The sequence below is a fragment of the Aythya fuligula genome, chromosome 2 (assembly GCF_009819795.1).
Source record: "Aythya fuligula isolate bAytFul2 chromosome 2, bAytFul2.pri, whole genome shotgun sequence".
Lineage (NCBI taxonomy): Eukaryota > Metazoa > Chordata > Aves > Anseriformes > Anatidae > Aythya > Aythya fuligula.
The window spans coordinates 501,928-526,102 of record NC_045560.1 but is presented as its reverse complement, the minus strand read 5'-3'; the positions used below and the strand labels follow the sequence as shown (position 1 = coordinate 526,102).

The following is a 24,175-nucleotide window of genomic DNA, read 5'->3' as shown; positions in this document are numbered from 1 at the left end:
CCAAGCTGCTCTGTGACATGCCAAGCTGAGCCAAGCTGAACCAAACTGTCCGAGGCTGTGCCAAGCCATGCCAAGCTGCCCTGTGCCGTGCCAAGCTGAGCCAAGCCGTGCCGTGCCGTGCTGTGCTGAGCTGTGCTGAGCTGTGCCGAGCCATGCCGGGCCGTGCCAAGCCGAGCCGACCTGTGCCAGCCGTGCCATACCACGCCATGCCATGCCGTGCTGTGCCGTGTTGTCATGTGCCATGCCAATCCCAGACATGCCATGCTGTACCGTGCCGAGCCGTGCCAAGCCATGCAGTGCTGAGCTGAGCAGCTGCCTGGGGCTGAACCCGGCACTGGAGGGGGCAGCGGCGTGGGGACACGGGGACACGGGCACAGGAACAGGGGCACAGGGACAGGGACGTGGGGACACGGCACAGGGAGACAGGCATGGGGACACAGAGGGGGACACAGCTATGGGGACACAGGGAAATGGCTATGGGGACATGAGGACATGGCTCTGGGGACACAGGGGGATGTGGCTCTGGGGCTGGGAGAAGGGCAGGGGGCCAACGAGGGGCAGAGAGCAGCCAGCAGGGAGCTGTGGGGCTGGGGTCCCCCCGGGCTGGGGCTGTGGAGCACAGGGACTTGGGGGGACGCAGGGCTGTGGGGCAGGGACACAGGCTTGTGGGGCTGCCCTGAGGTGTCCCTGTCCTTGTGGGGCCCTTTTGCTGTGGGTCTGGGGGCTGAGATGTGCTCACCCCCCCCCTGCATTCCTGGCGGGGATGAGTGGGACCAGGACGTGGGGATCAGGAGCATCCGTGTCTGGGGCAGGGGGGCCGTGGGGCAGGATGCCGGGCAGGGCACAGCCGCTGCAGGGACACCAATCCGCAGCGTTTTGCCCTAGAAACGGCATCGGCCTCCCCTGGGGCCACGGGGGGGTCCCCACGGCAGGCAGCTGGGCCCAATCGCCAGCCCCGCAGCTGGCCCTGGCCGGCCGGACCCACCTGATAAAAAGCTGCCCCTTTGGGGCGATTTTGGGGCTGCGAGAGATCCGGGGACAGAGGACGGAGCGCTGCGGGTCCGGGCAGCCCCAGGTGAGGGGCTCTGCTGGGAGCGGGGGGCATCGGGCACCGTCCCCCAAGCTCCAGCCCCGGCACAGTCCCACCGAGCAGGGGGCACCCCCTGGGCACACCCATGGGGTCTGGGACCCTGTCCCCATCACCAGGGACCCTCAGGGAGGGGAGGGACCCCCAGGGAGGGGAGGGACCCCCAGCTCTGCCTTTACGCCTCGTGCAGAGGTGAAAGAGAGCAGGGACCATCCCCGGGGGGAAAGTTTGGGCACTCCCCAGGCTCTGTGGGCTCTCCAGCAGCGCCGTCACCAAATCCTCCTCTCCAAAGGTTGGCCGGCGCTCGCAGGGAGCAGCGAGCCACGGCGAGGATGGCACGGCCCCGGCAGCCCGGTGGCACGGGCACGGGCATCCTGGCCTCGCTGCTGCTCTGGGCTGCAGCCGAGGCTGCCAAGGGGTGAGTCCCACGTGGGGAGAGTGGGGCCGGGCTGGCGCAGGCTCCCGGTGACGCCGGCGGGTGGCCGGGTGCCGTGGCAGGCGGTGGTGCCAGCAGACGGTGCCGGTGACGGAGGAGGAGGTGGTGTCCCCCCGGCGTGAGGACGTGGTGCCCTGCCCCAGCATGTACCAGTACAGCCTGGCGGGCTGGAGGATCGACCGGGACCGCATGCGCCAGGCTTACGGAGGGGGCCGCGGTGTCCCCCCTGCCAGCGCCCAGCCCGGCTCCGGCACCCCCATGTGCTACGTCTACAAGTGAGCTCCAGGGGGTGCGCGGCGTCGGGGAGGGCAGGGGGCACCAGGGGATGCCTGTCCCCATGCCCCCTGCCCTCAGCCTGACTCCAGGGCTCCCCTGGCCCCGCAGACCCCCGGAGACGCGGCCGGTGGTGAGGAACCGCACGGTGCTCGCCTGCTGCGCCGGCTGGAGCGGCCCCCGCTGCACCGAGGGTAGGGGGTGGCAGAGGCGTGGTGGCACCGTGGTCCCCTGCACGCCGGGCTTAGCAGGCAGCAGGGGGACCACTGCAGTGCCACGGGGACGAGCTGCATCCCTCTGCCGCAGCGGAAGGCTCGCTGGGGCACTGCTACGCCGGGTGGCAGTGCCAGGACGCGCCGGGCGCCCGCAACCTCTCCGCCGTGAGCATGGCCGAGTGCTGCCGCCAGCCCTGGGGGCACAGCTGGAGGAACGCCTCCTCGGCGCTCTGCTTCGCCTGCGCCCACCAGCCCCTCGCCGGTGGGTCTGGGGGTCCCGAGCTGCAGGGGGACGGGCGCGGGGCTCCGCCAGGCACGTGCTGAGCGGTGCTCGCCCCCCGGCACAGGAGACGTGCCCCTGCCCGCAGCTCCGCGGGGCTCGGCCGCACGGCACCAGCGTCCTGCCGCCAGCTGCCTCGCCTGGGCCGGCTCCCGGTACCGCAGCTTCGACGGGAGGCACTTCCACTTCCAGGGCGAGTGTGCCTACAGCCTGGCAGCCTCCGCAGATGGCACCTGGGCTGTCACCATCGCCATGGGCAGCCCGCAGGTATCGGCCATCCCCGGGGCTGCACGCAACGGGGAGCTGTGCACGGGGTGGATGGAGAGGGTGGCTGGGGTTAGCCATGGATTGTCACCCCGGGGGCAGAGGTTCCAGCCCCACTTTGTGCCACAATATCCGTGGCTGCTGGGTCCCTGCCGTGCCCCCCTTGTCCCCCTGCTCACGGCCTCTGTCCCGCAGGTGCTGCGCATGACATTTGGGCTGGACACGGTGGTGGCACGGGGCCGGAACGTCTCCGTGAACGGCGTGGGGGTGCCGGAGGGACAGCCCCACCTGGACGGCGGTGAGGGGCAGCTGGGTTCTCCTGTCCCCATGCGGCACCGCTGGGGACCTGGTGCCTTGTGGCACGAGGTGCTGCAGGGGGACAGTGCCAGCTCAGGGGGGCCACCTGCAGCGGTGCCCCACCGGGTCCCCTCTCCGTCCCCGTGCCCTGCTGACCCTGGTTTTGTCCTCGCAGGGATCAGCATCACCTGGCTCGGGGACTTTGTGGCCGTGGAGAGCGGGCTGGGCGTGCGCGTGAAGGCGGACGGGCGCGGGACGAGCTACGTGACGGTCAGCGCCGAGCTTTGGGGCAGCACGCGGGGGCTCTGCGGCCCCTACAACGACGACCCCGCCGGTAAGGCCGGCCCCTCGCTGGCACCCTGCATGGCGCAGCAGTGGCAGTCCCAGGGGTGGCCGTGCCGAGGACGGGTGGTGCATCCGTGGCATCCCCTGCCCGCAGATGACTTCCTGCGGGTCGGAGGGGACGTGGCCCCGTTTGCTGCCAGCTTTGGGAACTCCTGGAGGATCCCCGATGCCAGCTCCGAGGTACCGGGGCTGGGCAGAGCTGGGAAACAAAGTGGATGTGGCCGAGCAGAGCGGGGCACCGTGCCCAGCACCCAGCTGGGCTCTTTGGGGCTGTCACCTCAACCCCATTCCCAACAGCGGGGTGCTGGGGGGTCCCTCGCAGGTTTGCCCCCGCTCTGATGCCCCCCACCCGTGCTCAGCTCTCTTGCAGGGACGCGGTGGAGCCCGGCCCAGGCTGTGCAGCAGGCAGTGCAGCACGGCGGGCGGCCAAGGCTGTCTGCGGGGAGCTGCTCACCGAGCCCTTCAGCCAGTGCCACGGCGCGGTGAGTGGCACCGGCTCCACGGGGCTGGGGGCGCACGGCCCCACCACCCTGACGCTGCCTCCTGCACCAGGTCGAGCCCCACGGCTTCTACGAGGCCTGCCTGGATGTGCACTGCCGGGAGGGGGGCGCGGGACCCTCACTGCCCCCCGCCGTCTGCGACACCTTTGCGGGCTACGTGCGGGACTGCGCCCAGCGGCAAGCCTACATCGACTGGCGCCGACCGGGCTTCTGCGGTAGGGATGTGCCGGGGGATGCTCGGGTCCCCAGCCCCTTTTTCTCCCCCCACCCCGCTGTGTGCTGCCGGCACCCATGGAGCTCGTGGGCACCCTGATGGGGTGTGTGTGTGCGCCCTGGTGGCTCGCGCTTGCCCCTGTCCCCCATGGTCCCCTTGCCCAGGGCAGCACCCCTGCAAAGGGAGCTGCTTTCAGCCGAGTGAATCCCATTCCCTGACCCCTTCCTCCTTCCCTCTGCGGCCTGGGGTGCTGGGGGGAGCGGTGCTGCTGCCTCGGAGCTGAACCCCGCAGCCGGGTGGCTTGGCTGTGTGGGTGGGTGGGGGGCTTGGTGGGATGGATGTGGTGGGACATGGTGGGACGTGGTGGGACATGGTGGGACGGATGCGGTGGGATGTGTTGGGATGTGTTGGGATGTGTTGGGATGTGTTGGGATGTGTTGGGATGTGGCTGAGCTGTGCCTCGGTGCCCCGCAGAGCGGCAGTGCGGCCACGGGCAGCGGTACTCGGACTGCGTGTCCTCCTGCCCCGCCAGCTGTGTGACCATGGATGCTGCCGAGGAGGGGCACTGCCGGGACGACTGCGCCAGCGGCTGCGAGTGCGCCCCGGGGCTGTACCTGGCCAGGGGGGGCTGCGTCCCCCAGAGCGCCTGCCCCTGCCTCCACAGCCGCCGGCAGTACGCCCCGGGGCAGAGCATCCGCCAGCGCTGCAACCGGTGGTGAGTGCTGGGGAGGGGGCAGAAAGGGGGAAAAAGAAGTGTGTGGGGGGGCACACGGTGTCCCCTGCATCGTCCCTGTCCCCGCAGCACGTGCCGGGGGGGCCGCTGGCTCTGCACCCAGGACCGGTGCGCGGCAGAGTGCGCGGTGCTGGGGGACCTGCACTATGTCACCTTCGACCAGCGGCGCTTCTCCTTCCCGGGCGCCTGCGAGTACATCCTGGTGCAGGTCAGGATCGAGGGGGTTTGGGGAGGGGGTGCACGGTGAGGGGGGGTGCTCAGCACGCTCTCTGCCCGCAGGACTTCGTGGAGGGGACGCTGCTGATCACGGCGGAGCAGGAGGCCTGTGGTGGCCGCCAGCCCCTCAGCTGCCTCCGGGTGCTCTCCGTCACCGTGCAGGGCGCCTCGGCACGGCTGCGCAGCACAGGTGACACACATTGGGGGGCAAAAGGGTGACAGGCACTGGCTGGGGGGGCTCCACGCACCCACACACCCCGTCTCTGCTCTCCCCGTGCAGGCGAGGTGGAGGTGAACGGGCGGGAGGTGCCGCTGCCCTTCGCCAGCGCCGCGCTGACGGTGCGCCGAGCGTCCTCCTCCTTCCTGCTGCTCCAGGCCTTCGGCACCCACGTGCTGTGGGGGCTGGAGACCCCCGCGGCGTACATCACCCTCCAGCCTGTCTTCGCCAACAAGGTGAGCCCCTCTGGGTGCCGCTACCCCCTCGCACCCTCGCAAGGCACCCAGACCGTGCCCGAGCGCTGTGCCCGTGCCGCAGGTGCGGGGTCTCTGCGGCACCTACAACTGGGACCAGGGGGACGAGTTCGCCACGCCGGCAGGGGACGTGGAGGTCGGCGTCGCCGCTTTTGCCAACAAGTACCGGGTGTCCAGCGCCTGCCCCGTGCTCGGCCCCGTCCCCTTCGAGCCCTGCAGCACCTACGCCCCGCGCCGGGAGCTCGCGGCCGCCGCCTGCGCCGTCCTGCACGGCGCGCCCTTCCAGGTGCCGAGCAGCCCCGCGCCTGGCCAGGAGCCGGCACCGCGGTGTGCACGGTCTGATGTGTCCCCTCCTGCCCCCAGCCCTGCCACCACCTCGTGGACAGGGAGCCCTTCCACCAGCTCTGCCTCTACGATGAGTGCGCCTGCCCGGCCGGCAAGCAGTGCCTGTGCCCCGCGCTGGCTGCCTACGCACGGCAGTGCGCCCAGGAGGGAGCGGTCCTGTCCTGGAGGAACCAGAGCTTCTGCGGTGAGGGGTGGGGTGGGATGGGGATGGTGATGGGGATGGGATGGGGATGGGATGGGATGGGATGGGATGGGATGGGATGGGGATGGGATGGGATGGGGATGGGGATGGGGATGGGATGGGATGGGATGGGGATGGGATGAATGGGATGGGATGAATGGGATGCGGATGGGATGGGACATAGGATGGCCAGGACATTCTGGGGCCAGGCACTGTGGGTTCATATGGTGATGCAGGGCAGGGCAGGGCGGCTGCCTCCAGTCACTGCACCTTATCCATCCCTGCAGGCGCTCAGTGCGGCGGGGGCCAGGTGTTCCAGGAGTGCAGCAGCCCCTGCGGCAGGACCTGCGCCGACCTGCGCCTGGATGGGGCCGGCTCCTGCCCCGAGCTCGACGGCCTCTGCGTCTCCGGCTGCAACTGCCCCGAGGGGCTGGTGCTGGATGACGGCGGGCAGTGTGTCCCCAAGGACGTCTGTCCCTGCCGGCACGGCGGCGAGCTCTACCCAGCGGGCAGCAAGATCCGGCAGGGCTGCAACGCCTGGTGCGTGCCGCGGGGACCCCGGGCTCTGTGTCCCCAGGCTCCGGTGTCATCGGGGGGCGATGGGCTACCCCAGGGGACAGCCTGTGGGGACGTGGTGGCAGCAGGGACCGGACGGGGACAGGATGGTGCCGGAGGTGTGAGGGGGTGGCAGGAGACACCTGATGAAATCACCCTATGGCCTGTTTGTGACGGTGCGGCAGGATAGGTGGGTTTCATTGAATGTCCCTGCCACGTGGCGCCGGTGTCACCTCTGAAGATGCTGTCCTCAGACCCCTGCTGGGGCTGGGGGCCGAGCTCCAGGCTCCAGCTGCCCTCCCGGGGCTAAGGACAAGCCCATAGCCGTGTGGGGAGCTGGGTGCTGCTGGAGGCCACCTCCCTTTGCGAGCAGCATTTCGGGGGGCCCCAGGGGCACTGGGCATGCTGTGGACCCCAGCATGGGGCTGGCTGGGGGGGGTCCCATCCATCCCACCCACCCCATACCCCCCTGAGGCTGGTGCCCCACATGGGGGTCCCGGCCCTCACCGCAGCCCCCCCTGCCCACCCCAGCGTCTGCGCCGTGGGCTCCTGGAGCTGCACCGATGCCCCCTGCCCAGAGGCCGCCTTCTGCCCCGGGGACCTGGTGTACGCCGTCGGGTCCTGCCTGCGCACCTGCGACAGCACCGAGCCCAACGGGACCTGCCCGGGGCTTGCTGACGGCTGCGTCTGCCCCCCGGGCACCGTCTTCCTGGTGGGTGCCCCCCCGGCTCTGCTGCCCTCGTGGGTGGGCACCGGGAGGGGTTGGGCACTGGGGACTCAGAAGCTCAGGGATGGGGCACGGGGGGCACTGGGGAGGTGGTTGGGGGAGGTGGGATGTTGGGGAGCAGGGTGCAGGGGATGTGGGGTGCCAGGGAGCTGGGGAATGTGTGGCATTGGGGAATTTGGTCTTGAGGACACGGGGCACTGGAGAGCTGGGCTATAAGGGGCTGGAGAGGGCCCTGGGGGGCAGCAAGAGCTGGGTATTCCCCAACCCATCTGCTGGCTCCCGTGCCCGGGTGTCCCCACGCATCACCCGGGGGGCTCGCACGGCTCTGACGCCCGCAGGACGAGCGCTGCGTGCCCCCGGAGGAGTGTCCGTGCCAGCACAACGGGCGGCTCTACCAGCCCAACGACACCATCGTCCGGGACTGCAACACCTGGTGAGCCCCAGCCCAGCACCGCGGCGCGGGGCTGCCACGGCCCCCGCGCTCAGCTCCGTGCCCCCAGCGTGTGCCGGCGGCAGCGGTGGCGGTGCGGCAGCGAGGACTGCGCGGGGACCTGCGTGGCCACGGGGGACCCGCACTACATCACCTTCGACGGGAAGGCCTTCTCCTTCCTGGGGGACTGCGAGTATGTGCTGGTGCGCGAGGCCGGCGGGCTCTTCGCCGTCACCGCCGAGAACGTGCCCTGCGGCTCCAGCGGCGTCACCTGCACCAAGTCGGTGGTGGTGGCGCTGGGCAACACCGTGGTGCACATGCTGCGAGGTGAGGGGCGGCCCCGCGCTGCAGGAGGGGTGGATGCAGGGTGTGTGGGGGGGACACGGCCGCCCTCACAGCCCCGCTGCCCTGCAGGGAGGGACGTGACGGTGAACGGGGTCTCGGTGCGGCCCCCCAAAACCTACAGCGGGAGCGGGCTGATGCTGCAGCGCGCCGGCCTCTTCCTGCTCCTGCTGTCCCGCCTGGGGCTGACGGTGCTTTGGGACGGAGGTGAGACCCGGGGGGGACGCAGGACGCCGTGTGGGGACGTGTAGCAGCCCCCAGTTTGCTTGGAGCCGTGCCCCATCCTATCCCCAGGCACGCGGGTGTACGTCCGGCTGCACCCGCAGCACCGGGGCCGCGTGGCCGGGCTCTGTGGGAACTTTGACCGTGATGCAGAGAACGACCTGGCCAGCCGGCAGGGCGTGCTGGAGCCCACCGCCGAGCTCTTCGGCAACTCCTGGCGCGTCAGCCTGCTCTGCCCCGAGGTGGACGGCGCGGACACGCAGCACCCCTGCACCGTACGGAGCGGGACGGGATGGAGGCGCCCGCTGCGGGTGGATGGAGGGGGAGGGAAGGGTGCTCGGGGGTGATGGTGTGGGAATGAGGGCTCCTTCCCGTGGTGGTGACAGTTTTCCCCCAGGAGAACCCACACCGGGCAACGTGGGCCCGCAAGCGCTGCAGCGTCCTCACGCAGCGGCTCTTTGCGCCCTGCCACGAGGAGGTGCCGTGCCAGCGCTTCTACGACTGGTGCGTCTTCGATGCCTGCGGGTAGGTGCTGGGCCGCAGACACCCCCTGGGAGGGGTCCCGAGCCCCCTCCTGCCTGTCCCCACCGCAGCACCACCCCGCTGTGCCCTTTCGGCAGCTGTGACTCCGGGGGGGACTGCGAGTGCCTGTGCACGGCCATCGCCACCTACGCCGAGGAGTGCGGCCAGCGCGGCGTCCACATCCGATGGAGGAGCCAGGACCTGTGCCGTGAGTCCCCGTCCCCAGCGCCAGGGATGGGCTGGGGGGTCCGGGCTGGGGGTCCTGCTCGCCCCAGGGCTGTCAGGATACAGCCCCCTGACCCCCCCTGCCTCTACAGCCCTGCAGTGTGACGGGGGGCAGGAGTACAGCGCCTGCGGCCCCCCCTGCCCCCAGACCTGCCAAAACTTCGGCCTGGAGCTGCCCGAGCACTGCGACACCATGTCGTGCCTGGAGGGCTGCTTCTGCCCCGAGGGGAAGGTGCTGCACGGTGAGTGTGGGGTCACCGTGGGGCTGCCGTGGGGCTGGCCCACGCCGTGCTCACCGACACCTCCCTGTCTGGGGGCAGAGGGCAGCTGCATCGACCCCGCCGAGTGCCCGTGCGTCTGGGAGGGCATTGCCTTCCCCCCCGGCGCCGGGGTGCAGCAGGGCTGCAAGAACTGGTGAGTGGGGTGCGGGTGGGGGGTGTCCCCATCCCTGGTGCCGCCGCGGCACCGGGTACAGAGCAGGCAGGCGGGCACCACGCAGCAGGACTAACCCCGGCCACCCCGCAGCACGTGCGCGGCCGGGCTGTGGCAATGCGCGCCCACCGCCCAGCCCTGCCCGCCCCAGCCCCGCTGCCCCGACTCGGAGTTCCCCTGCCGCACCAGCGGGCGCTGCGTGCCGGGCGCCTGGCTCTGCGACAACGAGGACGACTGCGGGGACGGCTCGGACGAGGTCTGCGCCCCGCGCTGCGCCCCCCACCAGCACCGCTGCGCCGGGGGGCAGTGCGTGCCCTGGGGCGCCCGCTGCGACGGCGTGCCCGACTGTGCCGACGGCTCTGATGAGCGCGGCTGCCCCCCGCCCGCCTGCGCCCCCCCGGAGTTCCGCTGCGCCAGCGGCCGCTGCATCCCCCGGGCACGTGTCTGCGACGGGGAGCTGGACTGCGGCTTCGCCGACGACTCGGATGAGGCAGGTGAGCGGCCCCAGCACCCTGCGGATGGCTCCGCGTGTTCCCGTGCCCCGTGGTGAGGGTGCCCCAACACCCCTGTCCTCCGTGGGGGGGGGTCCTTGCCCCACGGTGGGGGTCTGCCCGCTGTCGCCGCAGGCTGCAGCCCGACCTGCGGCACCGGGGAGTTCCGCTGCGCAGCAGGGCGCTGCGTGCCCTACCCGCACCGCTGCGACGGGCACGACGACTGCGGGGACTTCAGCGACGAGCGGGACTGCGTCTGCCCCGCTGGCCGCTTCCAGTGCCCCGATGGCCTCTGCCTGCCCCTGGCCTCTGTTTGTGATGGGACGGAGGACTGCACGGCTGGCACGGACGAGGCGTTCTGCCCAGGTGAGGGGACGTGGCCATGCCGCTCATGGGAATGAGCACGCCGTGGTGGCATCGCCCCTGGGGACTGTCCCCTTCCCTGCAGGCCGGGTGACCTGCGCCCCAGGACAGCTCCCGTGCCCCGACGGCTCGTGCATGGGCCAGGCAAAGCTCTGTGACGGCGTCTGGGACTGCAGGGACGGCTGGGACGAGAGCCCCACACGCTGCATCGTGTCCTGGGCCACTCCCGTGCCTGCCCAGCTGCCCACTGCGCCTGCCAACGGCACAGCAGGTGAGGGACATGAGTGTCCCCTGCACCCTGCTATGTCCTGGTGTCTGGGGGGCTCACCAGGAGCACCCCACTCGTGGCTGGGACGGAGAGGCCCTGCAGCTCCGGGGGTGACGCGTGGGGATGCTGCACGGGGTCCCTGCTCACTGTGGCACCCCGGGGTGCCACCTCCAGCTCCCGGCTGTGGTCCCTACGAGTTCCCGTGCCGGAGCGGGGAGTGCACGCCGCGGGGCTGGCTGTGCGACGGCGAGGCCGACTGCCTGGACGGCAGCGACGAGCTGGGCTGCAACCGGAGCTGTGGGCTGGGGCAATTCCCCTGCGCCCTGGGCGCCCACTGCATCCCCCACGGCCACCTCTGCGACGGCGTCCCCCACTGCCCCGACCACTCCGACGAGAGCGCCGACACCTGCGGTGAGGCGCCGCAGGTCCCCAAGGGTCCCCGTCCCCTGGGACGCCCTCTGGGGGGGTGCAGCGAGGCTCCGCACCCCCCTAGGGTCCCCAGAGTGGTGCAGGGGACCCGTCCCAGCGCGGCGACACCTGATGGGGCTGTGTCCCTGGGGCAGGCTCTACCCAGATCCCGCCGTGCCCAGGGCACTTTGTGTGCAACGACCGCGTGTGCGTGAACGCGTCCAGGGTGTGCGACGGCAGCCTCGACTGTCCCCAGGGCGAGGACGAGCTGGCCTGCGGTGAGGGAAGGGGGGGTGGGAGGTGTATTGGGGCTGGGGGGCCCGGCGTGTGCCCACAGCCCTGTCCCTGTCGCAGAGAGCCACGTCCCCGCCGAGGGGAGGAACCGGACGGGGGGTCCCTGCACCGAGTACGCCTGCGGGGACGGCGAGTGCGTCGCCTTCAAGCAGGTACGGCCACGGGACGGGGACCCCCCCTTCGTGCCCTGTGCCGTGGTGGGGGCCCCGTGGGGTCCTCCCCATTGCCCTCCCGGGGGGGCTCATCATCACCGCGCACTGCAGGTCTGCAACGGGATGCCGGACTGCGGGGACGGGGACACGGCCTCAGGATGGGTGCCCTCGGATGAGAGGGACTGCGGGCACTGGGGGCCCTGGGCACCCTGGGGTGCCTGCAGCCGCTCCTGCGGCCCCGGCCAGCAGCTGCGTGCGCGGGGCTGCAGCCAGCAGGGCCCCGATGTGCTGCACCAGTGCCACGGCGAGGCCACGCAGGCACGGCCCTGCTTCAGCACCGCCTGCCCCGGTGAGTGGGCAAGGGGCTGCGCGTGGGGCGGGGGGGCTGGGGGTGCCTGAGGGATCTGGGGGTTCCCATGGCCGGGGATGCCCAGGGGGTCTGGGGGTTCCCGTGTCCATGGCTGCTGGGGACACCCGGGGGGTTCCCAGTGCACAGGGGATCTGGGGGGGTCCCACAGCCAGAGCTGCCCCAGGGACTGGGGGGGCTCCCACAGCCAGCACTGCCTGGGGGGGGGCTTCCCATGGCTGCAGCTGCCCAAGGGACGCAGGGGTCCCCAAGACCTGGGCTGCCCGGGGGATTTGGGGGTCGCTTGGTGTGCCCAGCGGGGTTCCCACAGCCAAGGCTGCCTGGGGGGAGGCTGTGGAGGAGGGGTCCCAAATCTGGGGTTCCCCGGGGGGGGCCGCCTGCCCTCACCCCTCCCTCTGCCCGCAGTGGACGGCGCTTGGAGCGAGTGGGCGACCTGGTCCAACTGCACGGGGGGCTGCGAGGGGGTGGTGGTGCGCCAGCGGCACTGCCTGCCCCCCCGGGACGGGGGCCAGCCCTGCGCCGCGCTGCCCGCCACGGCCCCCACCACCCTGGAGATAGGTGGGTGACCCCCCCCAGCCCCCCAGCTCCTCCTGCCGGGGGCTCCCACAGCCCTGACCCCTCTTCTCCACCCCAGGCCCGTGCCAGCAGGACGGGTGCCCCCCCACCACCTGCCCTGGGGGGCTGCAGCACCGTCCCTGCGCCCCCTGCCCCGCGTCCTGCGCCGACCTCGCCAGCCGTGCGCAGTGCCCCCGGGAGCAGCCGTGCACCCCAGGTGAGTCTGGGGGCCGCAGGGTGGCACCGACCCCCTGCCACCAGCCCCCTCCCAAATGTGCCACAACCTCCTGGGCTCGGGGGTCTCCGTGGTGGGTGCCCACCCACCTCCCTGCTGCCCTCCCGCAGGGTGCTGGTGCCCGGAGGGCCTCGTGCTGGACGGCGAGCGGGGCTGCGTGCGTCCACGGGAGTGCCGCTGCGAGGTGGAGGGGCTGCGCTACTGGCCGGGGCAGCGCGTGAAGCTCAACTGCCGCCTCTGCACCTGCCTGGACGGCCAGCCCCGGCGCTGCCGACACAACCCCGCCTGCACCGGTGCGCCCTGCGCCGCGCCCCACCTCGGGGAGGGTGCCGGGACCCCCTTCTCACCCCCACCTCTGTGCCCGCAGTGAGCTGCAGCTGGTCCCCTTGGTCGCCCTGGGGCGAGTGCCTGGGTCCCTGCGGCGTGCAGAGCATCCAGTGGTCCTTCCGCAGCCCCAGCCACCCCGGCACGCGTGGGACTGGCCGGCAGTGCCGCGGCATCTACCGCAAGGCACGCAGGTGAGGCCAGGGTGAAGGGGCACGGGGAGGGTGGCGGCAGCAGCAGGTCCCCTCCACGTCCCCTCCCGCAGGTGCCAGACGGAGCCGTGCCAGGCGTGCGAGCACCAGGGCCGGACCCGTGCGCTCGGGGAGCGCTGGCGCTCGGGGCCCTGCCGCGTCTGCCAGTGCCTGCCCGGCCCCCGGGTGCGGTGCTCGCCCTACTGCCCACACAGCGCCGGGGGCTGCCCGCAGGTGAGGGTCCCTGGGGGGGGCTGCGCCGGGCTCGCTGGGCAGGGGAGGGGCGCAGCGGTGGCAGCGTGGTGCCGGTGGTGACGGGGTCCCCTCGTGCAGGGCCAGGTGCTGGTGGAGGGCCAGGGGGATTCCTGCTGCTTCTGCGCCTGGCCAGGTGAGCCCGGGGCTTGGGGGCGCAGGGGGGGGCACGGCCCCATGGTCCTCGGGGTGCTGCTCGGGGGCCGGGCTGTGTTCCCACCGGGTGCCCACCAGGACCTGGTGCCGCACGGTGTCTGTCCCCGCTGCAGGTGGCAATGTGACGGCCGTCCCCACGGGGCTGACAACGGAGCCCACCCCCTCCAGCGTGCTGGCGGAGCCCCCCAGCAGCCCGCTGGCCACCTTCCCACTGCCTCCCCCAGGCGGTATGTGAGACCCCTGCTCACACAGCGTGTCCCCTTGGGGACCAGCCCTGCGGTGTCACCGCCTCCCAGGAGGAGCTGACCCCGATCCGCTCCCCCCAACCCTGTTCCCGCTGCCTGCAGACCCCTGCTACAGCCCCCTGGGCATCGCCTCCCTGCCCGACAGCAGCTTCAGCGCCTCAGCCTCGCAGGAGGGGCACCCGGCCCCCGCCGGCCGCCTGCACCACGTCTCCCCGGGGCAGGAGCTGCAGGGCTGGGCCCCCCCAGCCGACGTCTTCCCCGGGCTGCCCTCGCAGCCGCCCTTCCTGCAGCTGGACCTGCTGCAGCCCACCAACCTCACCGGTGGGTGCTGCGTGGCACCGGCACCGCTGCCCCGGGCTCTGCGCCGGCACCGGTGCCACCGTGTGCCACGTCTCTGCCTCCAGGCGTGGTGCTGCAGGGGGCAGGTGCCGGCGACGCCTTCGTCACCGCCTTCCAGCTGCAGCTCAGCACCGACGGGACGCGCTGGCACGACTACCGACAGGTCTCCGCCGGCAGCCAGCCGGAGCCCAAGGTGCTGCCTGTGCCGGGTGTGCGTGTGAGGGTGTGTGAGGGTGTGAGTGTGCACGGGGGGGGCTGAACGGAGCTTGTTCAGCTGCCCCCAGACTGGTTCTGAGTGTCCCCTTTCGGCCAGGGAGGCGGTGACCCCGCGTCACCTCCCCTCCACCTTTGGCACGCACCCGCGCGAGTGCGCAGGGCTGGATGTGGGGTGCTGGAGCACCCCGGGTGCGCATGGGGTGCACCCCCCCACACCCAGCCCTGCGCCCCCGCTCTCCCCGCAGCTCTTCCAGGGCAACTGGGACGCCGTCACGCCGGCGGTGCAGCCGCTGGGGCGCATGGTGCAGGCGCAGCACGTGCGCATCCTCCCGCGCCGCTTCCACAACCGCATCGTCCTCCGCGCCGAGCTGCTGGGCTGCCCGCCAGGTACCGCAGCCGTAGGGGGGGGGTCCGTGGGGGTTCCCCCCGCTGCCAGGACCCCCCTGCTCACCTCTCCCCCTCCCCAAAGTGCCCCCTGCAACGCTCGGGGCGACGCCGACCCCACCGCCCTGCGGCGCGGGCGAGTTGTGGTGCGGGGACGGCTGCGTGGGGGCGTCCCGGAGGTGTGACGGCGTCGCCGACTGCGCCGGGGGTGCCGACGAGGCCGGCTGTGAGCCCCCCCCCACCGCGCTGCCCACCCGTCCTGCCAGGTACCCGCACTGCTGGGGTCCCCTCGGAGCCTGCGCCCCCACCGGAGCCGGGGTTTGGGGTGCGGGACCCCTCACTGCCCGGCTCTGTTCCTTGCAGCCCCCCGGCCCCCACCAGCGCTGGCATCCTGGTGAGCCCCGGGGATGGGGGGGGGACAAGACAGGGCGCAGGGGGTGGCAACGGGTGACACTCACCTCCCCGTGCACAGGGGACATCGGGGACAGGAGCCGGGCTGCTCCCCGCCAAGCCCCCCATGGAGCCCCCCAGTGCAACCAGCACCGGACCCCCCCACCCCGCTGTGCTGGGACCAGTAACGAGCGGGCCACTGGCTGTCCCTGCCACTGCGGTGTCCCCTGGGGGGCCACCCCCTGCCAGCCCCCCGGTACCGGGTATGGCCGCCGTGACCGTCACCCCCCCCGCCACGGGACTGCCTGCTCTGCCCGTGCCCCCCACCCCGACAGCGGCAGGTAAGGGGGCACGGCTCAGCGCCAGCCCTGGGGGGGGGGACACAAAACCTCCCCCTCCCCTGGCACCGCGGGGGGACACGGGTGTCCCTGGGGCAATGTGGGGACAGCTCCCCGGCTTGCTGCTGGGGGGGCTGTGGGGCTGGGGGATGCCATGGGGGCAGGGGTCCCGTGGCATCCCCGGGGCAGGGGGCAGGGGGCAGGCGACCCCCGGCTGAGCTCTGCCCCCCGCCCGCCCCACAGGGACCCCCCCCGCCTCCAACAGCCCCCCGGCCCCCCTGGTTTGGCCCCCCGGGCCCCCCCCCAGCTGCTCCCCCAAGCAGTTCTCCTGCGGCACCGGCGAGTGCCTGGCCCTGGCCAAGCGCTGCGACCTGCACCGGGACTGCGCCGACGGCACCGACGAGAGCGGCTGCGGTGCGGGGGGACGGGGGGGTGGGGGGTGGGATGGGGATGGGGATGGGATGGGATGGGATGGGGATGGGGATGGGGATGGGGATGGGGATGGGATGGGGATGGGATGGGGATGGGATGGGGATGGGGATGGGGATGGGGATGGGGATGGGATGGGGATGGGATGGGGATGGGATGGGGATGGGGATGGGGATGGGGATGGGATGGGGATGGGATGGGGATGGGATGGGGATGGGGATGGGATGGGGATGGGGATGGGATGGGATGGGATGGGGATGGGGATGGGATGGGGATGGGATGGGGACAAGGAAGGGGATGGGGACAAGGAAGGGGATGGGGATGGGATGGGATGGGGATGGGATGGGGACAAGGAAGGGGATGGGGATGGGATGGGATGGGGATGGGATGGGATTAATGGGATTAATGGGATGGGGATGGAATGGGATGGGGATGGGGACAAGGAAGGGGATAGGGATGGGGACAGGGACATTGATGGGGCTGGGGATTGGGATGTGGGCAGGAATGGGGACGGGGTCTCCCTTCATCCCAGAGCATCCTATGCCCGGCCAGCTCCAGCCCTCTGCCCCTTTGGGGACCCCAGGACACCCCAAGTCTGGTGACACTGGGGCCGGTGACACTGGTCCTGGGGCACCAAGCAGGGCTGAGCATCGGCTCTGTCCCCATGAGACCCCCGTGGGGACGAGCCCCAGGCGTGGGGAGGGTCCGGGGCAGCCCTGACCCCGCTGTGTCCCCACCAGTTGACTGCATCCTGTCCCCGTGGGGGGGCTGGAGCGAGTGCAGCCGCTCCTGCGGGCTGGGGGTCACCGCCCGGCAGCGGGTCCTGCTGCGGGGCACCCTGCCGGGGGGCTCCTGCCCGCGCCCCCACCTCGACGCCCGCTCCTGCTTCCTGCGCGCCTGCCCAGGTACCGGCCCCCACGGGACCCACGCTGCTGGGGGGGCTCTGTCCTGGGGGCATCGTGGCGGTGGGCACCGTGGTGGGGCACGTTGCACCCCGTAGGGACGGGACACGGTGGCACGGGAGGGTGGCTGGCGCATCCCACACCCCAGCCCCCCAGGCATGGCCATCGTGCTGGAGCAGGGGACACGGGGGGGATATAGGGGGGGTTGTGTCACATCCCAAGCCTGAATGGGGCTGGGGACACCGCGGGGTGACGCGGGTGGGTGGGCAGGGGGTGCCCGCAGTGCCCCCGTCCCGCTGCCCCCCCCAGTGCCTGGTGGCTGGGCTGCGTGGGGCGCCTGGTCCCCCTGCGACGCCGAGTGCCAGGGAGGGGTGCGGAGCCGCAGCCGGAGGTGCACCGACCCCCCGCCCAAAAACGGGGGCCAGCCCTGCCCCGGGGAGGCCCTGCAGAGCCAGCCCTGCAACCTGCAGCCCTGCGGGGACACCACAGGTAAGGGACGGGGGGGACAGCAGGAGGGGGACACGGAGTTAGGGGGGGTGATGGGGACGCTGTGCCGGGGCGTGGGGATGTGTGCTGCGGGCAGGGGGGGCACCGGGCAGCACCCCACCCTCACAGCATCCCCTGTCCCCCCAGACTGCGGCCCCGGGATGGTGCTGGTGCGGGCAGAGGATTGCGCACGGGGCTTGGTGCCCCCCTGTCCCCAAGCCTGTGGGTACCTGAGTGCCACCGCGAGCTGCCAGAGCCCCTGCCAGGAGGGTGAGTGGGGGGCCAGGGTGGCACAGGGGTGGCACGGGGTGGCACGGGGTGGCACGGGGTGGCACGGGGTGGCACAGGGTGCCGGTGAGGGCACAACGGGGCTGAGCCGGTGCCTCCGGGCAGGCTGCCGGTGCCCGCCGGGGCTGTTCCTGCAGGAGGGCGCCTGTGTCAACGCCAGCCAGTGCCACTGTCACCTGGGCCAGCAGCGCTGGCTGCCCGGCCACGTCTTCCTGCGGGACAACTGCAGCCAGTGGTGAGCGGCAGCGCTGCGTCCCCTGCCCTGCCTGTGCCCGGGGACACCCCGCACGCTGCCCCGTGGCTGCTCCTCGTCCCCATTGCCACGGCTGAGCCCTGTTTCTGTCCCCAGCGTGTGCCAGGACGGGGCGGTGACGTGCGAGGAGCTGTCCTGTCCCATCCCCTGCGGCTGGTCCGCCTGGTCGCCGTGGACCCCCTGTGACCGCAGCTGCGGCGTGGGGACGCAGGAGAGGTTCAGGTGTGGGGCTGGGGAGGGGTTCCCGGCCCCACGGCGCTTGGTGAGGACGGGGACCAAGGGGACCTCCATCCCTGCAGGTCCCCTTCCAACCCTGCCTCGGCCCACGGTGGAGCCCCCTGCGACGGGGACGCCCGGGAGGTGCGCGAGTGCCACACGCCCTGCGCCCCCGGTACGTGCACCCCCCAGTCCCAGTGATATGGGGGCTGCTGAGGGGACCCCCAGCACCCCAGGGACAGGAGGGCAGCCGTCCCCTCTGCTCACACCGCCCCCGGTGGGGGTGACGTTGGGGTGCCCGCGGGGGCTGCTCCGGTGCCACGTCTGTCCCCGCAGAGCCCAGCAGCGGCTGGAGCGCCTGGACCCCCTGGGCCCCCTGCTCCCGGAGCTGCTTCCACCACGTGGACCACCGCGGGAGGCGGCGGCGATTTCGGCACTGCGAGGGGCCAGCGGGAACCTGCCCGGGGGTGGGGGCGCAGGAGGAGCCCTGCGACACAGCCCCCTGCCCGGGTGAGCGCCCCGGACAGCTTGGGGCACGCTGAGGGTGCGGGGAGCTGCTGGTGCCACCAGAGCCATAGGTCTGGGGGAGACTGAACCCACCGGGGAGCCCCTGGTGCAGGAGGGGGTCCCGGGATGTTTGGTGAGGGGGGGGGTCACGAGCCCTTCTCCCCGCAGTGGCAGGCGTTTGGATGCCCTGGTCCTCCTGGTCCGAGTGCTCGGCTCCCTGCGACGCCGGCGTGCAGACGCGCAGCCGGGCCTGTGCCCCCCCCCTCTTTTGGGGGGTCCGAATGCGAGGGCCCCCTCCTCCAGACCCGCGACTGCAACGCCCAGCCCTGCGGAGGTGCGTGCACGGTGGGATGCGGGGCTGTGGCTCCACGGGGGGGGGGGCCGATACCGAGCCCTGCCGCCCGCTGTCCCCGCAGCGCAGTGCCCCGGCACCACGCGGTACCGCACGGCCGAGGAGTGCCGGAGCCAGGGGGGGCCCTGCCCGCGGCTGTGCCGGGACCTGGAGCCCGGCGTGGTGTGTGCCGCGCGCTGCCAGCCCGGCTGCCACTGCCCCGCCGGGCTCCTGCTGCAGGACGACGGGAGCTGCGTGCCACCCGGACGCTGCCCCTGCCACCACCGCGGCCACCTCTACCCGCCCGGTGCCACCGCCGCCCTCGACGCCTGCAACAACTGGTGGGGGTCACACCGGGGATGGGGGCTGGGAGGGGTCCTGGGGGGCCCAGCCCTGCTTTCTGCCCACCCCCTCTTTGCTCACCTCCCCTCTCGTGCAGCACCTGCGTGGCCGGGGAGATGGTGTGCGGCACGGAGCCCTGCCCAGGTACCGACCCAGAGGGGGCCACGGGGGTGAGGGGGGGGTCCCGGTGCCTCCTGGTGCTGAGGGCTGAGGGTGGGGGGGTGCAACGAGTCCCCAAAACCCCCCCAGTGCCCTGCGGCTGGAGCAGCTGGACGGCCTGGAGCTCCTGCAGCCGCAGCTGTGACGTGGGGACGCGGCGGCGCTACCGGGTCCCTGGGGTGCCCCCCCAGGCCGAGGGGGGCCCCCCCTGCCAGGGACCCAGCATGGAGGTGGAGTTCTGCAGCCTGCAGCCCTGCCGGGGTGAGCAGCCCCCGGCACCCAGGACCCCGGGGTGGGGGGTTCCCGGGGGGGTGCCATGGGGAGGGGGTCCCCTTTGGGGTGTCCCCTTTGGGGTGTCCCCAGGGGGGTGTCCCTGGGAAGGGTGCCATGGGGTGGGTGTCCCCGGGGGGGTGACCCCAGGGAGGTGCCATGGGGAGGGGGTCCTCTTTGGGGTGTCCCCAGGGGGGTGTCCCTGGGAAGGGTGCCATGGGGTGGGTGTCCCCGAGGGGTGTCCCTGGGGAAGGTGTCCAAGGGATGTGTGCCCCCCCCCCCCCATGTGTGGGTGTTTTGGGGTGGGTGTCCCTGGGTGGGTGGCTTTGGTGTTGGTGTCCCTGGAGTGTCCCTGGGGTGGGTGTCCCTGGGGTGGCTTCTCCGGGGTGGGTGCCCCTGGAGAGGACACCCCCCAGGACACTTTTCCATGGGATGGATGCCCCGGGTGGGTGTCTCCTGGGGGTGTCCCTGTTGGGGGGTGCTCCCCGGGGGGAGGGGGGGTACAGGACCGGGCAGCACCCCGAGCCTCCCCCACGTGTGCAGGGGCCGTGGCGCCGTGGGGGCCGTGGTCGGGGTGCTCGGTGCCCTGCGGGGGCGGCTACAGGAACCGCACGCGGGGGGGTTCCCCGCTGCGCGGCCTCGAGTTCAGCACCTGCAACCCCGCGCCCTGCCCTGGTGAGCCCCGTCCGTCCGTCCATCCATCCATCTGTCTGTCCATCTGTCCATCCATCCACCCCACCCTCTGGTCACTCGTCACCCCACCCCGTGCTGCACCGCACCCCGGCGCACCCTGGTGCACCCCACAGGCATGGTGGGGGCGCAGAGCTGTGTCCCCCCCTGCCACTATCAGGCATACACACCCCGTGACACCCCCCTGCAGTGCTGGGGGGGTGCTCAGGGGGTGTCTGTGCCCCCTCCCCCAGGCGAGGAGCCCGGTGTCTGCCCCCCCGGCAAGCAGTGGCAGCCGTGCGCCCACGTCCCGGCCTCGTGCGCGGAGCTGAGCGCGGCCCCCGCGGCCGGTGGGCGCTGCCACCCCGGCTGCTCCTGCCCCCCGGGGACCCTGCTGCTGGTGAGAGGGGACGGGGAGGTGGGGACGGGGGTGGTGGGGACCCCCCCAACGCCATATCCCGGTGCCACATCCCACAGAATGACGAGTGCGTGGCGGAGGAGGAATGTCCCTGTGCCACGGACGGCGCGCTCTACCTGCCCGGGGACACCGTGCCCCGGGGCTGCCAGAACTGGTCAGTGCCCACCCGGGGGGGGGACACCCGGCTGCTGCTGCCCCCCAAAAAACCTTCACCCTCCGTCCCCAGCTCCTGCATCGCCGGCCGGGTCACCAACTGCTCCCGGGTGGCTTGTGGTGATGGTAAGACCCCCGCTAGCCTCTGCTGTGCCCCCTGCGCGTGGGGTGGCTGCGGGGACAGCCCCGACCCTGCCCTGGTGGCCCTGTGGGGACCTGATCCTGCTGTCCCCTGAGGATGGTGGCACTTGGGGGGGTGTGCCCCAAAATGGAGGGGTGTGCACAAAACAATGGGATGTGCCCAAAATGGGGGGATGTGCTCAAAAGGGAGGATCTGCCCCAAAATGGAGGGGAGGGGGGAATATGTCCCAAAAGGGAGGGATGTGCCCAAAATTTGGGGGAGATGTATCCCAAACTGGGGGAGAGGGGGGAATCTATCCCAAAAGGGAGGGATGTGCCCCAAAAAAGAGGGATGTGCCCAAAATCGGGGGATGTGCTCGAAAGGGAGGATCTGCCCCAAAATGGAGGGGTGGGGGGAATCTGTCCCCAAAAGGGAGGGATGTTCCCCAAAAGGGAGGGATGTATCCGAAATGGGGGGATGTGCCCCTAAAGGAAGTGATGTGCCCCAAACTGGGGGGAGGAGGGAATTTGCCCCAAAAAGGAAGAATGTGCCCCAAAATGGGGACACCTGCCCCGAGGCGAGCTCCGGGCTGCACCAGCTCCCCCAAACCTCCTGGGGCCCACTCTGATGCCCCCTACCCGGGGCAGAGGGTGAGCCCCAGCCCCCCTGGACCCCCTGGACCCCCTGGAGCGAGTGCTCGGCCTCCTGCGGGCCGGGCCGGCAGCGCCGCTACCGCTTCTGCGCCCCGCGCCCCGGGGCACCCTGCTCCGAGCCGCAGTCCCAGGAGCACCCCTGCCTCCTGCAGCCCTGTGCCTGTGAGTAGCCCCCCCTGGGGGGCTGGGGTCCTGGGGGGGGACGTTCCGGGTGCTGAGCAGCCCCCCCGTGCCGCAGGGCCGGGCGGCTGGAGCCCCTGGAGCCCCTGGAGCGGCTGCAGCCGGAGCTGCGGGGCTGGCGTGCGCAGCCGGAGCCGTGCCTGCTCCAACCCCACACCCCAGGGCCAGGGGGACTTCTGCGAGGGCCCCCCCGTGCAGCTGGAGCCCTGCGGCACCCAGGAGTGCCCCGGTGAGCTGGGGGGCCGAGGGGGGGACATGGGGGACACGGGGGGTCCCGTGCTGATGTCCCCGTCCTGCTGCAGCTCCCGACTGCGCCGCGGTGCCGGGCTCGGTGTTCAGCCCCTGCGGCCCCCCCTGTCCCCGCTCCTGCGATGACATCTCGGTGAGCCCTGACCCCCCCCCCAACATCCCCCGAGCCCCCCAACCCCAACGGTGTCCCCAGCCCCCTGACCTCTGCGGGTCCCAGCACTGCGCCTGGCGCTGCCAGCCCGGCTGCTACTGCACCGGGGGCGCGCTGCTGGACGCGGCGGGCACGGCCTGCGTGGCCCCCGAGAACTGCTCCTGCCTCGACCTCCGCACCGGGCAGCGGCACCCGCCCGGCCACAGCGAGCCCCGAGGGGACGGCTGCAACAACTGGTCAGCGGGGATGGGATGGGATGGGGTGGCAGGGGCACCCGAGGGGCCTGACTGGCCCATCTCCATCCCCATCCCATCCCCATCCCCATCCCATCCCATCCCATCCCCATCCCATCCCATCCCATCCCATCCCCATCCCATCCCCATCCCATCCCATCCCATCCCATCCCATCCCATCCCATCCCATCCCATCCCATCCCATCCCCATCCCATCCCCATTCCATCCCATCCCCATCCCATCCCATCCCCATCCCATCCCATCCCATCCCATCCCATCCCATCCCATCCCCATCCCATCCCCATTCCATCCCATCCCCATCCCCATCCCATCCCCATCCCATCCCCATCCCCATCCCATCCCCATCACTGCTCTACCCCACAGCACCTGCACCCAGGGGAAGCTGCTCTGCACCGGCGTGCCCTGCCCTGGTGGGTGCCCAAAAGGGGGCAAGGGATGGGGACGGGGCTGTCCCCATGCAAGGGACACCACAAACACCCCCCATAACCCCACAGTGCCCGGCGGCTGGTGCGAGTGGTCCCCGTGGACGCCGTGCTCGAGGACGTGCGGTGAGGAGAGCTCCACGCGGCACCGCGCCTGCTCCTGCCCCACACCACAGCAGGGGGGCCCGGGCTGCCCCGGGGGGCAGGAGGGGCTCGGGGCCGCCGGGACCCAGCTGCAGCGCAAGGAGTGCCCCAACGCCCCCCCGTGCCCCGGTGGGTATCGGGGTGGGGGGCGCAGGGGGCATGGTGTGGGGTGACCCCACGGCTCAGTGCCAGTCTCGCTCTCTCTCCTGCTCTCAGAGGATGGGGTCTGGGGCTCCTGGGGGCCGTGGTCACCGTGTGGGGACTGTGGGGGGCTGGCTCTGCGCACCCGCTCCTGCTCCGGACCCCCGGCACGCTCCGGTGGCCGGCCCTGTGCCGGCGAGGCGCGACAGAGCCGGCCCTGCCCGCGGGGTGCCGCCGGCTGCCAAGGTGAGCCCACACGGCACCGGGGCGCACGGACCCCTCCCCAAAACCCCCTCCAACCCCCCGCACAGTGGGGCCATGCGTGCCCCATCCCCGGCCCCCTGGGACGTGCCCGCTGCCCGCAGGGTGCGGCGGGGACCTGGTGGCCCTGTCCTGCGGCAAGCCTTGTCCCCGCTCCTGCTCGGACCTGCGGGAGGACACGGCCTGCCTGGACGGACCCCGCTGCCAGCCCGCCTGCGCCTGCCCCCCCGGCCGCCTGCTGCAGGACGGTGTCTGCGTCCCCCCCGAGCGCTGCCGCTGCCCACGGGGTGCGGGGACGGGGTGGAAAAGGGGGGAGGGCGCTGGGTGCCCCTGGGTGGTGGGGATGGGTGCGGGGTGCACGGGGTGGCAGGGAGGGGGTACAGGGTGTGATAGGGTGTGGGGGTGGGTGTAGGGTGCTGGGGGGTTCTTGGGATGGGGTACAGGGCATAATAGGGTGGTGGGGATGGGGTGCAGGGTGCCTGGGGTAGTGGGGACAGGGTACAGGGTGTAATAGGGTGGTGGGGATGGGGTGCAGGGTGCCTGGGGTGGCAGGGATGGGGTACAGGGCATAATAAGGTGATGGGGATGGGGTTCAGGGCGTAATAGGGTGGTGGGGATGGGCTGGAGGGTGCAATGGGGTGACAGGGATGGGGTGTAGGGTATTAATGGGGTGGCAGGGGCGCAGGAACAGGGATGTGCCAAGGACACAGGGACGGCACAGGAGGTGCTGGGCAGGGTGGGGCTGGGGGCAAAGGCTGCGCCCCCCCGCAGGGACCCCCGAAGAGGGGAACTGGGACGGGGCCGACCCCAAGCAGGAGCTGCAGCCGGGTGAGACCTTGCAGAGACCCTGCCAGAACTGGTGAGTGCCCCCGACCCCACACCCAGCCCCAACGGG

General features: G+C 72.0%; 1 protein-coding gene across 1 annotated transcript in view; it reads left to right on the top strand.

Moving 5' to 3' along the window:
- The first annotated feature begins 1,419 nt into the window (after positions 1–1,419).
- LOC116486723 (SCO-spondin-like) overlaps positions 1,420–24,175 on the top strand; it is a 33,451-nt gene continuing 10,695 nt past the window's right edge. Inside the window, 69 exon segments of the mRNA XM_032183164.1 lie at positions 1,420–1,505; positions 1,586–1,798; positions 1,908–1,990; positions 2,103–2,273; positions 2,359–2,558; positions 2,751–2,853; positions 3,028–3,186; positions 3,292–3,377; positions 3,557–3,679; positions 3,750–3,912; positions 4,386–4,626; positions 4,714–4,852; positions 4,924–5,050; positions 5,141–5,313; positions 5,396–5,617; positions 5,695–5,860; positions 6,145–6,397; positions 6,944–7,124; positions 7,478–7,572; positions 7,640–7,896; positions 7,984–8,118; positions 8,206–8,408; positions 8,531–8,658; positions 8,754–8,863; positions 8,973–9,122; positions 9,201–9,294; positions 9,406–9,806; positions 9,939–10,169; positions 10,252–10,437; positions 10,609–10,845; positions 10,998–11,120; positions 11,197–11,288; positions 11,400–11,637; positions 12,061–12,213; positions 12,290–12,427; positions 12,556–12,738; positions 12,813–12,963; positions 13,035–13,194; positions 13,294–13,348; positions 13,482–13,595; positions 13,716–13,934; positions 14,018–14,115; positions 14,414–14,555; positions 14,638–14,818; positions 15,546–15,694; positions 16,450–16,614; positions 16,921–17,100; positions 17,245–17,367; positions 17,491–17,620; positions 17,735–17,860; positions 17,938–18,029; positions 18,191–18,364; positions 18,530–18,618; positions 18,620–18,695; positions 18,778–19,033; positions 19,132–19,178; positions 19,284–19,454; positions 20,007–20,138; positions 20,387–20,532; positions 20,610–20,704; positions 20,777–20,829; positions 21,472–21,639; positions 21,960–22,039; positions 22,124–22,293; positions 22,676–22,722; positions 22,807–23,007; positions 23,095–23,265; positions 23,385–23,567; positions 24,052–24,139. Of these exon segments, the coding sequence (XP_032039055.1) occupies positions 1,420–1,505; positions 1,586–1,798; positions 1,908–1,990; positions 2,103–2,273; positions 2,359–2,558; positions 2,751–2,853; positions 3,028–3,186; positions 3,292–3,377; positions 3,557–3,679; positions 3,750–3,912; positions 4,386–4,626; positions 4,714–4,852; positions 4,924–5,050; positions 5,141–5,313; positions 5,396–5,617; positions 5,695–5,860; positions 6,145–6,397; positions 6,944–7,124; positions 7,478–7,572; positions 7,640–7,896; positions 7,984–8,118; positions 8,206–8,408; positions 8,531–8,658; positions 8,754–8,863; positions 8,973–9,122; positions 9,201–9,294; positions 9,406–9,806; positions 9,939–10,169; positions 10,252–10,437; positions 10,609–10,845; positions 10,998–11,120; positions 11,197–11,288; positions 11,400–11,637; positions 12,061–12,213; positions 12,290–12,427; positions 12,556–12,738; positions 12,813–12,963; positions 13,035–13,194; positions 13,294–13,348; positions 13,482–13,595; positions 13,716–13,934; positions 14,018–14,115; positions 14,414–14,555; positions 14,638–14,818; positions 15,546–15,694; positions 16,450–16,614; positions 16,921–17,100; positions 17,245–17,367; positions 17,491–17,620; positions 17,735–17,860; positions 17,938–18,029; positions 18,191–18,364; positions 18,530–18,618; positions 18,620–18,695; positions 18,778–19,033; positions 19,132–19,178; positions 19,284–19,454; positions 20,007–20,138; positions 20,387–20,532; positions 20,610–20,704; positions 20,777–20,829; positions 21,472–21,639; positions 21,960–22,039; positions 22,124–22,293; positions 22,676–22,722; positions 22,807–23,007; positions 23,095–23,265; positions 23,385–23,567; positions 24,052–24,139 (10,475 nt within the window).